This window comes from Pseudorca crassidens, chromosome 1 (assembly GCF_039906515.1).
Source record: "Pseudorca crassidens isolate mPseCra1 chromosome 1, mPseCra1.hap1, whole genome shotgun sequence".
NCBI lineage: Eukaryota > Metazoa > Chordata > Mammalia > Artiodactyla > Delphinidae > Pseudorca > Pseudorca crassidens.
The window spans coordinates 123,050,873-123,069,014 of NC_090296.1; the positions used below are offsets into that span (position 1 = coordinate 123,050,873).

The following is an 18,142-nucleotide window of genomic DNA, read 5'->3' on the forward strand; positions in this document are numbered from 1 at the left end:
GCTGCCATAGTTTTAAGAAAGGGACATTCGGAAGCAGCTGAGAATCCCCTTCCTCCTGCCCAGAAAGGCCGACCCAGACCCACCAAGGCAAACCAGTTGAGGCTCAGACATCTAAAGGGTTTCAGCTTCAGAGGCCCTGTTCATTCCCTTCCTGTCCCTGCAGCCCTCTGTCTCTTGGGATTGCAAGAGGAAGCCAGAAAGCAGCAAGTGGGGCAGGGATTTGCAGTGAGGTCCAGGACGTGAGGCAGCATCCTGTCTGCAGGACAGTCAGTGACGGCCGCACTGGAGGGAGGAGGGTCAGGCTTATGTCCTGGCACTTCCTACTGCATAGCAAAGTAGGAGCAGATACAACTTAACATAAATCCTTAGATGAGAGACTTCTGGGGGCTGGAAAACAAGGATCAGGGTGCGATGACACTTTTTCTTTCATGCTGATAGTATTTTTTGCCAGGCAATTACCCTCATCTGAGACAGCCATCGTGACAGAGTTGGAAGCAGCGTCTCCCCTCCTCAGAATGCTATATTATTCTTCCAGGGGCTTTTGGGAAACTCCATCAAACTCCTTAGGCTGGTTTGTTCCTTAATGCTGGTTTTATTTTACTGCCTTTAGAAGCTTCTGGGCCTGCAACCTGGAGTCAGTGACTTGCTCCTTGCAGATAAAATCCTTACCTAATTATAAAAACAGAACCAACCAAACAAAAACCTTTCCCCCTTTCCCAGAAGATTTAAGTTGGCCTGCACCAGAGCATCTAAAATTGTGAGAGTCCTCTTCATCTCGTGGACTGAATTGGGCCCTCATTTTGCAGAGCAAGCAGACCTATTTCATTTTCGGGTTAGATGCTGAAGGTTACCACTTTCAACAATAGTACTTGCCTCTCTCATTAAATGCCTGGAGCTCATTATGGTATAAACTGCAGAAAAGTCTTTACTGCGTTAATAGGCATGATCTTTAGAAAAGATCCTTTGGCTTATGTATAAGATCAAGACATGATTAATCTTGGCCTCATTTAGCTGTGGGTCAGGTTTTCAAGCTACAGTGAAACCCCTTCTTTGCATGATCACAATTTACAATTTTCTATAATCTGTAGCCCTTTACCCCATGTTGTTAGCATAGTTAGTTGCTGCAATTCACTTGTTCTGTCCTGTTATTTTCATCCAGTTCTAAGAAACGAGTAAATGTCCCAATCATATTCGCTATAAAATTAGTCACGGTAAACAGATATTATTTCACGGTAAGCCTCTAGGATGTTTAGCATCTTTACAGATGCAAAGCTCTCCCTGCAGAAATCCCACACAAGAAACCTATGTAAGTTAAATGCTCTGAACACCTTTAGAGATACTGCCTGATTTAAGCCAACAGATAAGTTGCAGCTGGGTCCAGATGCTGTTTCTGGTGTCAAGGGCAGGACAAAAGAATAGTCAAAGTTGGTAATAGGGCCCAGGATCCAAACAGTGGATCCAAAACAGTGAAATTTTTAGCCAGGCTGGTAGAGGTTGGAGGGATCGGTTTGCCAGCAGAGCAGAGCCAGGATCTGAGAGAAAAAAGTTAACACAAAAAGCCTCCTTGGGGTTCTTTAGTAAATGTCACCCCAAGTCCAGACCTATCTTTTAAGCTTTAGAGTTGTCAATATAGATGCTTACTTAACACCTACCCTCCTGCATCTCAAACGAACATGCCCACAAGGATCTCTGGCTTCTAGCCTCTCTCACCTGCCCTGGTCTGCTCCTCCCCCAGCTGCCCATCTCAATAAATGGTGCCACATGTATCCCACTAAACAGTGCTCCAATGGATCTGTTTGAAGCCTGAGGTTCATCTGCAGCTGCTCTCTCTCCCTCCCTCCTTCCCACCTCTAGCCCATAGCTCTTCCTGTTATTTGTTCCATACTCTTCTCCCCTTCATTCTTCTCTGCTACAGCCTCAGTCCGAGCTCCCATCATCTCTCACCAGAGACCACAGCCTCAGCTGACCTCCCTACTTCAGTGAGTGCTCTCCACAACCCACTATTCAGAAACCAGCCAGGAGAATTTTTGAAAACCACAAATTGGATTATATCACTTCCCTCTTTGAAACCTTCAATGGTTTCCCCCTGCACTTCATATCCAAAATCCTTTGGATGGTCCACAAGACCTCATATGGTCTAGCTCCTCTCTGCCTTTTGCCACTCTTCCCCTTGCTTTTTCTGCCCCACTCCCTTGATTTTCATTCAGTTCCTCTAAAGCACCAAGAAACCAAGAACAAACAAAAAAAAACCTGCCGTCTGCATCTTTGTTGCGGCATGTAGGGTCTTAGTTGCGGCATGCGGGCTCTTTTAGTTGCAGCATGTGGGATCTAGTTCCCTGACCAGGGATCGAACCCAGGCCCCCCCTGCATTGGGAGTATGGAGTCATAACAGCTGGACCACCAGGGAAATTTTTGTCTGTTTAGTTTTGTTTCATCATGTTTCTTCCACTAGACAGTAAGCTCCATGAAAGCAAGAACCGTGTCTGTGTTGCTGTATTCCTCGAGTCTGCCACAGAGTGTAATCAGTATCAGCTGAACAAATGAATGAAAACTATACTGCAATATGGACAGCTGCTAAAAGGATTTATGCTTCCCTCCTGGGGAATCTGCCTGGTCAGACCACATGTTACCCCCAGATTCCTCCTTGAGAAGGATTCCTCATTGTGGGTTGGGAGAAACCAAGCCAAATTACCAAATGTTTGTCCAATCTGCTCCTTTACCACTCCCAATACAGGCTCTTCTTACTTCTTGACCTGAGTTTTTTGACAGTCTCCTAACCAGTATATCTCCATACTGTCTTGAATTTAGGAATCTGGCAAGGACTAAGAACTGCAGGCATGGATGGGGAAAAAATTACATCTTGATTTTCATAAACCTCTAACTGAAAATTTGCACTTCCTTTGATTATAAATGTTGGCAACCAGTCCCAGGAGTACTGACAGGACCAGTGACTTCGGCACCCACAGAATCAGATATTATTATTATTTTTTTTTTTGCGGTACGCGAGCCTCTCACCGCTGCAGACCCTCCCGCCGCGGAGCGCAGGCCCAGCGGCTATGGCCCATGGGCCCAGCTGCCTCACGGCACGTGGGATCTTCCCGGACCGGGGCACGAACCCGCGTCCCCTGCACCGGCAGGCGGACTTCCAACCACTGCACCACCAGGGAAGCCCCTTGAATCACAAATATTTTTACAACATATTACTGCTGTTACAGATGTTGAAATATCATTTATGATCATTACAGCTTTAAAATTATGGTAGTTATTAGAGCTGCTGCTAGATTACATTATTTAATCCTTCAGTAAGAAACACAGATATTCCCATATAACTTTTTTCATATTAATATATTTAGTAGTAATGCTAATATTTTGATAGTTATTTTTCAGTATAGTTGATTTCCTTGGTAATGCTATGCATTTCATTTTCTGCACTTGAAACATTATTCTGAGAAGGGTTTACAGGCTTCACCAGATTGCCTAAAGTGTTCGTGGCAGAAAAAAGTTTAAGAACCTCTGGTCCAGTTTTTCTTCATCTCATATCACTGCCTTGCAAAACAGCCTTAATTCCTTTCCCCTGGCTGCAAAGTAAAAGCTAAATCCCTTCGTATGGAATTCAAGGCCCATTTGTAATCCATTTTCAAAAAACCTTACTATCTTCATTTTTTATCAGTACCCTGGATACAACCTGTGTTCCAGTCGCACCAAATTACTGGAGTACACCAAAAATGCACTCATAGCCCCAGGTCTATTTTTAGCTTCTCTTCAAGAACTACTCTTTTTTTAAGGTCTACCTCAAAATGTTACCCTGGTAAAGCCCTCTTTTGACTTCACCCAAGCACAACCACTGAATCCTTCCTTTGCATTTTCAGGAACACTTTGCTTATAGCTATTTGATAATTTATCAGATCCTGTGTTTCTTTTGTGTTACATTGGGAACTTCTTGAGGAGACAGACGTCCTCAACTTTATACCTCAGACACATAGTAAGTACTTGTTTGAAAATATTTGAATGAATGAATATATGTAAAATACTCATTCTCCTGAGGGATGAGTAAAATCCATAACGACCACATTAGTTTGTCCTGCAAAACAAGAACTTCTTTTGATACATAAAAGCCCACTTGAAAAATCCACCAGCCCCAAGAAAAATAGGAGGTTATCATCTTACAGTCACTGCCTGGACCCAGCTGCCTTTAGTTAATTTCTATCCTTGAAGATAGCAGAAGCATCCCTAGCAGGAACCCATTTGCTGATTCCATAAACCTTTTGGCTGTATCACTAATGTCTTCTCATATTTCCCTTCTTTGACTGATGCCAAATATATTTTCATCCAGTCTCCTTCAAGCAGACGCTTTCTATTACTTGCCCAGGATTTTCTAACCATCAGGTTATGGTATGATTTTTATATCCTAGAACATTCAGCTGCTTTATGCCAATCTTAAACAAATGCAGATGGAAGGTTTAAAAAATTCTTTTCCTAAGGAGCTTGAAAAATTAATAAGGAGACCATTCCTTAATTTCATAGTTCAGTGAACAGCTTGAGTAACCAGATCTACGCGTGTGTGCGCAGGCACTGAGGATGAAAGGAATGTTAGCAGCCCTGACCTGAAGTTAGAATCTCACGGAACCACAGACTTTTAAGAGCTGAAAGGAACCTTTTAACGAATAGCTGAGAGATGGGTCTTGCCCAGGGGTTGATCTGCTGGTTGAATCTCAAATTTAGCAAGTCCACATACAGAATTCTTGCTCTTTTCCTCCACGATGTTTCATCCTTAACTCTATGCATTCTCAGGCCATGGCACCTCTGTCCACTACCCAGTTGCTCAAGCCCAGAAGTCTAGGGGTCAGGTCATTCTTGATTCTTTTACCTTCATTCTCCACATCCAATCCCTCAGTAACTTATGTTCATTATACTTCCAAAATATGTTCTGAATTCATTAGCAGTTCTTTCTTTTTTGCCCCCACTGCCTCCACTCTAGACTAAGCCACTGTCACCTGGACCAAACTTCTTTATTTATTTTTTAATTAATTGATTTTATTTTTGGCTGCGTTGGGTCTTCATTGCTGTGCGCAGGCTTTCTCTAGTTGCCGTGAGCGGGGGCTACTCTTCATTGCGGTGTGGTGGCTTCTTTTGCTGCAGAGCACGGGCTCCAGGTGCGCAGGCTTCAGTAGTTGCGGTGGGTGGGCTCAGTAGTTGTGGCTCGTGGGCTCTAGAGTGCAGCCTCTGTAGTTGTGGCGCACCGGCTTAGTTGCTCCGCAGCATGTGGGATCTTCCTGGACCAGGGCTTGAACCCGTGTTCCCTGCATTGGCAGGTGGATTCTTAACCACTGTGCCACCAGGGAAGCCCCATGGGCCAACCTTCTAATTAGCCTTTCTCTTTTTTTTTTTTTTTTTTTTTTGCGGTACGCTGGCCTCTCACTGCTGTGGTCTCTCCTGCCGCGGAGCACAGGCTCCAGACGCGCAGGCCCAGCAGCCATGGCCCACGGGTCCAGCCGCTCCACGACACGCGGGATCCTCCCTGACCGGGGCACGACCCCGCGTCCCCCCCATCGGTAGGCGAACTCCCAACCACTGCGCCACCAGTGAAGCCCTAATTAACCTTTCTGATTCCTCTCTTGCCTCCTCACAATTCCCTTCACAGCAGCCAGGGTGATCCTTTAAAAATATAAATCAGATCTTGCCACTTACGTAGAACTCTCTTCTCGCTATACTTAGGATACAATTTAAACTCGTTACCATGCTTTACAAGGTGTGTTATTTGTGTGTTATAGAATCTCATTATTGCCTTCCTTGCATCTTCAAAGCACTCTACCTCTCATTTACTCTGTTCCAGCCTCACTAGTTTTTTTTTCCTTGAACCCAAAGAGTTCATTCCTGCCTCAGGACTTTGGCTTTTTTTCTATTCCCAGTCGTCACAGGGCTGGCTTCTTCACATCAATCTGCTTTCTCTAAACATTACTTTTTCAGAGAGGCTTTTCCTCTACCCTAGTTAGTTTGTGTCATTTCATCTCCTCTAGGCAACTAGCTGATATGAGTCTGTTAGGTTACTTGTTTATAGTCTTTTTTCCCCCAGCAGGATATAAACTCCATGGGGACAGGGACCTAGGTTAGCTCCTAACACAAGAAAGGTATTCAACAAATACCACTGAATGATTAGGTCAAATTCTGGTTCTCAGAACCCCCAAACTGTGTTGCTGCTTGAACTCTTGTCAGTCTCCTTAAATATCTCTAAGACAGGACCACCACAGTGGAATTTGGAGTCAGAACGATCTGGGTATAAATCTCTTCTTTGCCTTTTCCCAGTTGTATAACCTGCAAGGTGCTTATCAGCTTTGAGTCTTAATTTACGTACTGGATAATGGGTGTAATAGTCCTACTCTATAACGTTGTAGTACAAATTAAATGATATATATAATTTATATAAAAAGCAGAGCAAAGTGCTTGGCCTATAGTATGTATCTAATTGTTCTTTCGCCTTGAGTCTTCCATTAATTACAGTAGCTAATATTTACTTAGGTGTCTATTCTGTGACAGGTACTAAATACCTTACATGGATTAACTAATCCACATAAAAATTCTACACAATAGACACTATAAATATCCCTGTGTTACAGGCTGAGCCACAGAGTGGTTTAAGCAATTTATCTAAGGTCACACAAGTAGAAAACCACAGAGCCCAAACTTGAACCCAGCAGTTCAATCCAATTTAAGAGGGAGTGAAACAGTCATTGATTATCTTTATTGTGACCCTACAGTAAGAAGTAGGTTTCACATTGTAACCCATCACATGTGTCTGTTCTGAAGTGGAAACAAGTTTTCACAAAATAATATTTACCCTTACTATATGGAATGCATTCTGATCATTTCTCTTCAATTTAATTAAAAATGTTATTGACCAACTTATTGATTTAATGTCCCCTTAATGAGTCAAGACCATACTTTGAAAAAGTATTGTCTAAATTACAATAATCCAACTGCTCTTACCTTCCAGTTACCTCAACTTCTACTACAAAAACTCCGATAGTTATCAGTCTAGACTTTTATATTTCATTTACATTTCAGATAAAGTCCTTATTAGTTAAGATGCTGATCTCCTAAGACTCAGATGTGCTCCCCATGCAAACTCTCTGGCAATTATGGAAAAACCAGCTCTTGTGAGATGAGATTCAAGCAATTCTTTCAAAATTATTTACCACTATTAAAATTCAATACAAGCTGTCCTGTGTTAGAACAATTGATGCAGATGTCTGTCTTTCCCACTAGACTGTCACGCCAAGGGCAGAAACATGTTTTATAAATACTCTTGTGGTCCCAAATAGTGAACTGACATGCAATGGGGAACACAGCAGCTGATTATAAAGAACTGCCTCTCAAGTGTCAGGTGGTGTTTGAGACTCAGACAAAAGACTACTTCTATACCCACTGTCTTATATATTATCTAAACATCTAAGGCATCTTCTTTACCAACGCAGTGCTGTAGGTGGTTTACAAAAATCCTTCTATTTGGACAATTTGCATTGACCCCGCTCTTAATTTCCCAAAGCCATCCCTATCTCATGGCTCCTTCTCCTTCCTGCATTTTTCTAGGCTAACAGAGCTTACATTTATGCTTCTGGCAGAAGTTTCTCCCTATAGACCACATTCCCATGAAAACTAAACTGAAATGGCTTCTGGGTGACAGGAAGTACATTAACATTTTTCAGTTGACCTTTGTAACTCTTGATCCTCATCTTTTTTGTGAGTTGGTGTATGAGCTAGTGTTTATTTCTATAGATATTATAAAATATATCTCTGAGCACAGGCTATGTATCAAAAGGCAAATAAATAAAACAAAGAAAAGGCCCTTGGAACCCTCAGTTGCAAGGCAGGAACTTTAGAGGGCAGGAAGTAGCTATGAGCTTTTCCGCCAAGCAATACTTCAATTTCCCCACCCTCAGGGAAAGATTATCCTGTTGTTGTTTTAACCCAGCAGATGCTGAGCAGTTAGAGAAAGGGAACAAACAACTGGGGGAGATATTGCCACCTGTTTATGTTGACTTTTACCAAACAAGACTGGCCACCAGTGTTGAGGGTAAGGGAGGAGCTAAGGTGGGAACAGGAAATGCTAACTCAAGTTGTCAGCTTTCTGACTGTTTAAGGGGGAAAAAGGTGCCAAGGAAGTACGTGGTCATTCTCGATAGCCAAGAGGCAAAGGCAGGATGACGCATCTTGTTTACTAATATAGCAGGGCTGGCCTTAGTGTATGCATGGAGTCATACATGTGAGTCATGAAATTAACTGAGCTGCCTACTCTGTATTTATTTTCTCCTTCCTTACTGACTAAAACCTGTATATTATTGGGGGCAGTAATGTCCAAGGAAAGATGAGATTCCTCTGCCTTCCATATAGCTAGCTGTTGTCATGTGACTGTGTTCTGGAAGTTGAGTGTGGCTTCCAGGAAGGCTCTTTAAAGGGTGGTGCTGACTCAGCTGAGTTTGCCCGTTTTGTCCTTGCCGGTTTTTTCTTTCCTTTATGCTGCCAGGAATTTCAAATGACGGCTGATGGTCAAGTGGCTATTTTGGACCTTGAGGTGACCCTGAGAAAGGAACCATATTGTGGTGCAGCCAGGAGCCTCTATATTGGTCTTGGACTGCCTACCTTTGGAATACTTTTCAGTGAGAGAGATAAGTTTCTTATTCAAGCTTTTGCTGATTTGAGTTTCTGTTAAATGTAGTCAAGCCTGATCCTAACTGAGTTACCTCAACAATTCTTCGCATTCATGTAACAGAGTCTTCATATCCTCCAAGGCATGGTCGATTCTGTTACCAGATTCTATCTTTCTAACAAGTGTAAGAGAGCTGAGGCATGTCAGATGAGAAAACTGAAGCTGGAACAAAGCAAGTCTCACCCAATGCCACACAACTAGCTACTTGGAGAGCTGCAGGGTTTGGAAGCCAGGTGAGCTCACCCCTAGGATTTTAAAAGCATGGTGGAAGTAGGTGACAAATTACCTTTAAAAATGATTCTGATTGGTGAAGTAGTGGTTATTTTTAAAAGCAAGCATTTAAGGACAATTTATCTCTTCAGTCAAAAGGAAGTCAAAAGTCTCCTATCAAGGGGACTGAAGTCACTGACTTTAAGAACATCAGACTTTCAAGTTGCCTCCAGAATACTACTGCTACATTAAAATGAATTATAACTCATTGTATTCTTACAACATACATTAAGAGAGCCGAATTCTCAAACAGGCTAGGACACATTTTGAATAAGCAATTAGTAAAATGAATGTGTTACTGCTTTAAAAGCATAACAGACTTGATGATTAATGTAGAGTTGACAAAGTCTTTACGATGAAAAGGCAATGCAGGTAAAAATTGAATCGGGTGGATTCAACACAGAAAAGTTTTAATGAGGCAAATGTCAAGCAAGCATATCGACTTCTTAAAAAACAAAGAAAATCTAAAAGTTTAATTACAAAAACACTTGTACAGAAAACTTGGCATTTCAACAGTTTCAAACACATGTACACACATTTTTTTCTAAAATTTTATTTTGTCAGAAATAAAACACTTTGTCTCATTTTCCTCAGCTGCTCCTTGTGTTTCAATAAAAAGAAAGAAATCTGTAACACTGAATAGGCAACAACTTATTTCTTGAGAAGAACATGTAAGTGCAATAACATCTACAAGTTTACTGGGAAATGTGAATTAGGTATCATGTTAGCCTGTGACCTCATTTAGTACCTCCTGGCTGGGCACAGAGGAGAGAGGAGGTGACGCAGACCTGCTTGTTTTGTGGCAGCTGAATCCCAGCCACCAATGAGTCAGGTGTGTCGCTGCTAGGAGGGCCAGCCAGCATGTCAAAAGCAGGCTGTTATTTTGTGAAAATGATTTCAGACTGTAGGCTTTCTCGAGATCTCATGCTTTCCTAAATATGCAGATGTCTCAAGTCAATGTCAGGTATCCTAGCTAGACTCAGGAGAACGACGATCTTTGGACCAGCTTACAGCCTTTCCTGGTCTACGGCACTGCTAAGAACGCTGTGCAAAACTGACACAAAGGAGAAACAGAGAGTAGGAGGAAGAAAGGAGAGAAAGTATTTGGCAGAAGGCAGACACAAACTTCCAGAACCGGCTTGGATGTCCTGCCACAGACAGTGCATTCCAGCTTGGACTTAGCAGGCAGGGAGTCTGAAAGAAGTCAGAGGAATGGCAGGTGAGAGAAGGAAAACAGGAAAATAGAGAAGAGCAGGTGAGCTGGCTAGGTTTACAGAGATAGATAATGATGGGCTCTTATTCTAAAAGCCTGCCAAGTGGTGATACATGGGCTTCGGTACATGGAAATTTGATGTGTGTTCATATCAGAATTTTCAAAAAGGTTTTTTTTTGTTGTTTTTTTCCTTTGGGTTAAGAAAGAAATCAGGGGAGGAGATGCTGAGAAGACAGGATGAGGCAGCAACATGACGGGGGTTTCTGGCTTGCACCCTGGTCTGTGAGCATATTGTGAGGGGGCCACACTTCCACCCGCCTTCGGTGGTGTGGTGCCTAGACAATGGGCTCAGGAGCCCTACTTTGGCTCCAAAGATCTCAGCTGCAACCATCAGCCTCGTGCTCCAGAGCATCCAAACACAACACAACAAAACCAAACCCTGAGGTGAGAAACAGAAACCCTTCTTCCCTTTTGGTGTTTAAAAAAAAAAAAAAAAAATCACTTACTAATTAAGCAGGGAGAAGGAAGGGAAGCCTGTCCTTTTGACACAGACTCTGCAGTTATGATTACAGAAGGAAGACAAAGGACATGAGAATTCCCCCGTGTCCTTCTCCATCAGCTGGAGGCTATTCTGAATGGCATTTCCACCCATCCGTATCCATGAATCGGTACACCTCAAGCAGACAGGGATTCTCTCTGTTTTCACTTACGATAAACTTTAGGATTTTTTTCAATACCAAATGAGAAATGACTTTTCTCGTTCTGTCCTGTTTACCAATGACCTTTTCCTCAGCAAAAATATTCCACAAGTCACTGCCAACAGATGGGAACAGAAGAGCCTTGCTGGGGCTGGGACGCAGGGTATGTGCACGAGCAATGCTCAGAAAACAGCAGGCAGTACCAAGGAGGAAGGAAAGAGCATTCTCCTTCAGGGCAGCAACCACAAAGCCTCCACGAGGGCTGAAACACAGCCTCACTCCACAGGACACTGTCAACAAGAAGCTCCTTTCTTTGGAGTCACAGCAGGACAATGATGGGAGAAGACTGGGCCTGTCCAATGAGAGAAACTCTCCTTCAGAACCCTGCTGAGCAACAAAGCCAAGAGGTCAGAAAATGGAGATGTCTAGCTTGGTGGGGGTGAAGGAAATAAAAAAATAACCCCCAAAAGCATTAAGAAAAAGTGACAGCTAGGTAGGAAAACCACTGATAAAACCACAGAGCCACTGATAAAAGAGTCCAATCTGAATGAAGCAGAACAATAAGAAGGCTTCCTTTCTGCTGCAGAAGATGCCAGTCTCAGGGGCACCTGGTCAGCAGAATATATGCAGACCCACTTCAACAGAAATAGAAATGATAGGAAACTGAAGACTCGGGAGAGTGGCTGTACACGGTCAAAGCTTCACGAAGACGATTCCATAGGAAGTTCACATACATGTTCCTTTTGTTGCTCCCTCATATGGCTTCCTGGGGTGAAGGCATTTAACTCAACTGACAGTTCCTTCACAAGCAGAGTAATCTGTACCTCCCTCTCTGCCTCCACTCAATTCAAATTTCCATGGATGGCTTCTCATTCCAAACAAGTAAAACCACTTACAGAACATCTTGGAGCTCTAAGACCTGTAAAATTGGGAGAAAAAAAAAAAGGATACCAAAACGTAAGCACAGATCAGAAAGGGTTAGGGCTATGGGTTAAAATAATGCCTTGCTCTATTTTCAAAAGGGTTAAGGTACGTGGAACCTAGAAGAATGGTATAGATGTTCTTATTTACAAAGCAGAAATAGAGACACAGACGTAGAGAACAAACATATGGATACCAAGGGGGAGGGGGGTGTGGGAGGAACTGGGAGATTGGGATCGACATATATACACTCTTGATACTATGTATAAAGTAGATGACTAATGAGAACCGACTGTAGAGCACAGGGAGCTCTACTCAGTGCTCTGTGGTGACCTAAATGGGAAGGAAATCCAAAAAAGAGGGTATATGTGTATACTATGGCTGATTCACTTTGCTGTACAGCAGAAACTAACACAACATTGTAAAGCAACTGTACTCCAGTTAAAATTAATAAAAAAATAAAATTAAATTAAATGGAAAAAAGAAAAACTTCATGGAGTTGTGGCAAGGAGTCAATGAGCCAGCACACGTAAAGTACTTAGGATGTGCCGGCATGTGTAAATGCTCACAGTGTTGTTTATTATTATTATTATGCAGAATAAACACCCAGTGCTACGTGGCCAAAAAAAAAAAAAAAAAAAAAAGGGTTACGGTGAGTAGCAGGGTGTATGTAAACTAAAGAGCTCATAAAGCTGCAAGCAACCAACCTCACTGAGGCATTTTAGACAACATTTCAATGAAAAATGTGGCCCTGCTCCAGCTCAGCCACAATGGGGAGGTTGGAAAATTGCCAGCCGAACACAGAAAAGCAAGTATCAGGGACAAATCTGATGATGAAAAATTAGTACTTTACTTTAGTCCTGGTCAATCAAAACCAATTTTCTTCAAGTATAAATCTAAGGCCCTCTGCATGGATAGGGATGTACTGTGTGCATAAGATGAATACATTTTTACACTGATAAAAAGGCAATCACATATATACATATTTTTCCAATCCTCAAACAGGCAAATATTTATCACTTGGTTCAACTGAAATCAAGCAACATATGGCTTTTGATAGTTTATATACAGTAGTCATCTGTCAATATGAAATCACCGCCATGACTTCCTCCCAGCTCCACTTTTTCTAAGTACAAGTCAGCCACAAAGAAAGATGACAGCTGGGGTAATTCTTCCATTGTATAACTATAAAAATAATTATAAAATGGCTGACCAAAATTTTATAACATTATAATTGCTGGATTGTAATTTTTTCCTAATTACCTCCCATTTATCTTAATGCTCTCATTCTAAGATTTTTTTTAGTGCTTTCCCCTTACACCCATCCCTACCTCCTTGTATCAACGTTTTAGAAACCCCACTGAGTTTAGATACATGTGTTCTAGTTCTGGATTCTGCACCCACATACTCAGGTATTTTCAGGCAAGAGATTCTGCCTCTTTGGGACTCAGTTTCTTCGTATGTAAAATAATGGGATTTCTAAACACCCCTTCCAGCTCTAATATGCTCCTCTAAAGCTGTAGACCATTAGCTTCCTTTCACTCACTGGGTCCTGACAATGGAAGAAACCTTTGCCAAGCTCATGTCAGAGTAATTAATTGCACCATGAATGCTGGGGACATCAGGCCTAGCTGTCTGTACATATTTGTATAATGAGGGCAAGCTAGTGTTAATCACAGTCTTTATAATTGTTTCATTTGACAGTTTCAGAGGGTACGGAGAACTATCCATTCTTAGTTATGTTTATATGGCTAGATTGTAAGAATCTGCGGTAATAAAATGGTTCACATTTTCAGGTACTGTTTCTTTCAAGGGCAAAATATTTGTAGGTTAAAATCAAGAATAATCATCACATTCTAGGTTTTCAAAGACACCTCGGAAAGCAGATACTACAGTTTATATCCTTAAGATAGATAAAGCTTTAGGAGAGTCTTACTGGCCAAATGCTCAAAATGGAAAACCATTTTTGGCTCAGAACTTGCAATAACTGTCCTATACCTATGTGAGGAGACACCACGTTATCAATTACTGTGTTCTTTCACAATCCTCCACAGTTTCTCCCAGCTCTCTCTTTTCAAGCCTACAAGAGTGTTAATTGAAAACACTGTGTGAAAATGAGAAAGATGACGAGCTCCTAAAAATCCCAAGCCTAGATTTACAAGCTGTTCCCTTCACATACAGCAGCAGTAATGCCATTTCTTTATTCTGCAGGGAGTCCAGCCATCTCTTAGAAGTATGGTCTGTTCCATCTGGCTACTCACTAGAGGGACAGTAATCCTTTCCCCATCAGAGCACGGCTGAGGCTAAAGTATAATAAATTGCCTTATACAGTTACTATTTGAGGGCTTGGACAAGAAGGATAAAGACTACTGCTTTTGTCTATGCTGCCAGATGTGGCCTCACTGGATAAAGAATCATGGGTTTTATTTATTCTTGCACATGTTGCTCAAGGTCCAGACCATGTTAGAATGTTAGTATGTATATGAGTGTGCTCATGTACCTGCAAGACAAATAAATAAGGATCCAAGCCCATGACCAGCCATTCTAAGGAGCATATCCTGCTATCCACTCTTGTTTTAGTATTCATATATGGCCACTCATTGTATGGTCCAACCCCAAGATTTCCACACAGTTTATATGTCTGCAGGTATGGAACAATTTAACTGACAGACCAAAGGGCTGTCAATTTTGTGGAATGACATACTAAAGGGTACCCTATCTCTACAGGAATTTGAGTGATGATACCTGATGACTGACCATTAGTACCACAAAGTTTATATAAGCAGATCCCTTTGGGAAATGTACTTTTTTCTCTTCTAAAAGGATGCAACACATACTACTAGTCATTTGTTGAATATGTTTTTAAAAAGCTTATTTTCTCTTTTCTCTCTTTGTACTGTACTTATTGAGAGTTCATTTATTTTTTAATATATTTAATCAAGGCATTAACTGTTTCACTGTAAGGTTAGTCCACATTAACATTTAACATACTACAGTTACTCTGATATTGAGTGATAAATGAAAAGCTTCTTACTTATAGAGTCTTGTACACATACAATGTCTCACTGACTATTGTAAATTATCATTAACTTTACAGGGGAAAGGAAGCTTAGCAATTAAGTTATATTTATTTTGTTCTATGTGTTGTTTGGAGGGTTGTTTTCTCTAAATTTCTCACTCACCCTTCAAAGCTCTTTGGGAAACTAATACCTGAGAATACAGCTCATAAGTGACAAAGCTAGAACTGAGGTCCAACCACAAAAATCACGCTCTTTCCATTAAGCCATGTGGAGGCATGCATGAAGAAAAACTATCTTGATTCAGTTTTCCAACACTACATTTAGCAACCATGCAACAGGAATCTTAATCAAGTCTCCAACTCACTTATTCAATGTAATTCCAGGGTTTTACTAGTATTGATAAAGTCTAATGCCATCTTATTTTTGATGACACGCTGGCACGTACGAATCATGTCAGTGAGCACTCACCATTCCCTAACGATCAAGCCTGTTCACAACTTCTCGAACTGTAGCTATGAAGTTTTCATTGTCTTGGGGATTAGCTAAAATAATACTGTGCAGTCTGTTCATATAGGAGTCGATAGTGTCCACTGTAGGTGTCTCTCCACTTCCTGAAGTGAGATAAGAAGAGAAAGTAAGAAAATCCTCCCATTCAGTTCAACCATAACACAGATCAGTGATTCCACAGCAAAAGAAACTTGACTCTAATGTGGTCTGCTCCATAGAGAAGATTTTATTTTCAGAGGAGAGACTTTTAGACCTCAAAGAAATGAAATTAATCCACATACTCTAAATAAACAGATGGGCTATATAATTGCTGTGCAGTATATAGGTGTAGTTGCATAGCACAAAAGGTTAAAGACTCTCCCAGCTCTGCTGTAACTATTTTCAAAATGAAAGAGTATATAAGAAATACTATGGGTTTCCCTGGTGGCGCAGTGGTTGAGAGTCCGCCTGCTGATGCGGGGGACACGGGTTTGTGCCCCGGTCCGGGAGGATCCCACGTGCCGTGGAGCGGCTGGGCCCGTGCGCCATGGCCGCTGGGCCTGCGCGTCCGGAGCCTGTGCTCCGCGGCGGGAGAGGCCGCAGCGGTGAGAGGCCCGCGTACCGCAAAAAAAAAAGAAAAAAAGAAATACTAGTATTTATTTTCCTTTTCCTTCCCATTAAGACAATATTACAAAGCAAGAAAATATACATCAGAAAAATGCTCTGGGGGGGATGGGTGAGTTGGGGGAGGGGATCAAGAAATAAAAACTTCTAGTTATAAATTAAGTCATGGGGATGTAATGTACAGCATGGTGACTGTAGTCAATAATATTGTACTACATGTTTGACAGTTGCCAAGAAAGTATATCTTAAAAGTTCTCATCACAAGAAAAAATTTTTTTGGTAACTCTGTATGGTGATGCATGGTACTAGATTGTGGTGATCATTTCACAGTGTATACAGATAGTGAATCATTACGTTGTACACCTGAAACTAACACAATGTTATATGTCAATTACACCACAATTTAGAAAACAAAAAAAGAAAAGTGCTCCACTCAGGACTTTAATATTACACAGTTTCCACTGTTCAGAATATCAAATTAACCTTAATAGAAAGTAGACTGTATGAAAATACAACTGAAGAAAAATTTAACTGAGCAGAGAGCCTGAAATTCTGGATGATTTTAACCAATACTGAGATTCTATTACATGGCCCACAGAAACCTCCGAGGAAAAGACCCCTGAGTTTACTGATTTTCCTCTGGAGGTGAGACTTCAGCCTCACCACACCAGTACCAACATGAACAGCACCTCCCCCCACCACTGCCACTTTACAGGGCTCAGCTAGGGATGACATTACCAGGCAAGGGCATGCTGGCGAAGCTGCTTGTCAACACCTGCCGCAGGGTCTCCAGGTGCTGCTGTAAGACGGTGTTGCGGCTCCGCTCCTGGATCACGTCCACCTCCAGCTTCTCCACCGCTGTGCGCATGCTCTCCACGTGCTTTTGCAGGGCTGCGTTCCTTTCCTCAAACTCCATGTTGGATTTTCGAAGCTGACGGAGCTCTGCCTCCCGAGCTGAGGACAAAACCCCGACAAAACACAGGTAATACCAGCCTCTCTGAGGAGTCCCGATGACTCTTACAGGAAGTCCTGCTTAGCTGTCTCTAATTAGCTACCCCTCCTCATGTCCCTATTCTCATTATGGCCTTCCAGATAGCAATTTCAGCAGTAAAACGCCTGGCTCCCCAGAGTTATTTTAATTCTTAAAGCTGGTCATATTCTATACTTAAGATTGTAAGGAACAGCTGTAATTCCCAGTATTTGTTTGTTTGTTTGATTTTTTAAAGCTGTGCAATGATAAGCCTGAGGGGTTCCACAGGGGGATCCTGGGAGACTGGGCAAGCACAGCTGTGGGTCCACATCTTTACTGCAGTGGGGTCAGCTTTACTCATATTTATTTTATATTTTGGACATCCATGTAAGCTTTCATTTGTACAAAGGGTTCTAGGCTAAGAGCCTGAAAGCAATTGAATTAGTGATGTATATTTATTTCCTCTGATCCAGAGACTAAAGCAGCTTTGACAACACTGGCTCAGCTGTCCTCCACGGGTCTCTGAGTAGCTGCTTTTAATACAGAGTGAAATGGAAGCAGTTTTCTTCTTCCAGACCAGTCCCAGGGTCTGGAATATCACTACCGTTGCTTTTCAGCAATGAATTCCTCCCGACAACTAAATCCCCTGTCATAGACCTGAGTAACACAAAACGATCATTTGGTAATCACCTTTGCTGTGGTTCAGGAATTCCTCTGTAAATATAGGGATGTCAAAAACAGACCGTTCCTTTACCTCTGCTTCTTTCTGTGAATCAAGAGTAACAAAATAGTTAATTCTTAAACAGAAGCTAAATTAAACAGTAGTGCCTAAAGGCACAATGGTCATGTTTTCCTTAAAGAAATAGTAGGATGAGCAGGAATCAGTCTAGGTGGGGCTGTGAGGAAAATGTATTCACCTTTTCTTTGGAACCAAACTTTCATAGAGCTCAAGGAGGTCAAATATTCAGATCTCTCAGGTGACAACTGCTGTGCAATGAGAAACCTTAAAACAAACCTACATAAACTTCCCTAATGGAGATTTTGGAAACCATTTCTTAGCTCTGTGCTTTGAATAGTCAACAGTATACAGTGGAGAAAGTGGTTGAGGTAGGAATATAGAAAGAGAATTTCTAGGTTTTTTTTCTGTTGGTTATATACATAAAGTGCTTTTTATACATTAAGTGCTTTATATACATAAAGCACTTTATATACATAAAGCACTTTATATACATGTAT

At 41.7% G+C, this 18,142-nt stretch overlaps 1 protein-coding gene across 6 annotated transcripts in view; it reads right to left on the bottom strand.

The window, feature by feature from the left end:
* Nucleotides 1–9,358: 9,358 nt before the first annotated feature.
* Nucleotides 9,359–18,142, bottom strand: part of HMG20A (high mobility group 20A) — a 69,748-nt gene continuing 60,964 nt past the window's right edge. For all 6 annotated transcript variants that reach the window (XM_067754428.1, XM_067754393.1, XM_067754403.1 and 3 more), the window contains 4 exons: nucleotides 17,597–17,672; nucleotides 16,675–16,890; nucleotides 15,295–15,437; nucleotides 9,359–11,804 (listed from right to left, as the gene is read on the bottom strand). In XM_067754428.1, the coding sequence (XP_067610529.1) occupies nucleotides 15,301–15,437; nucleotides 16,675–16,890; nucleotides 17,597–17,672 (429 nt within the window). In that variant the 3' untranslated portion in view covers nucleotides 9,359–11,804; nucleotides 15,295–15,300. The remainder of the gene's footprint in view (nucleotides 11,805–15,294; nucleotides 15,438–16,674; nucleotides 16,891–17,596; nucleotides 17,673–18,142) is intronic.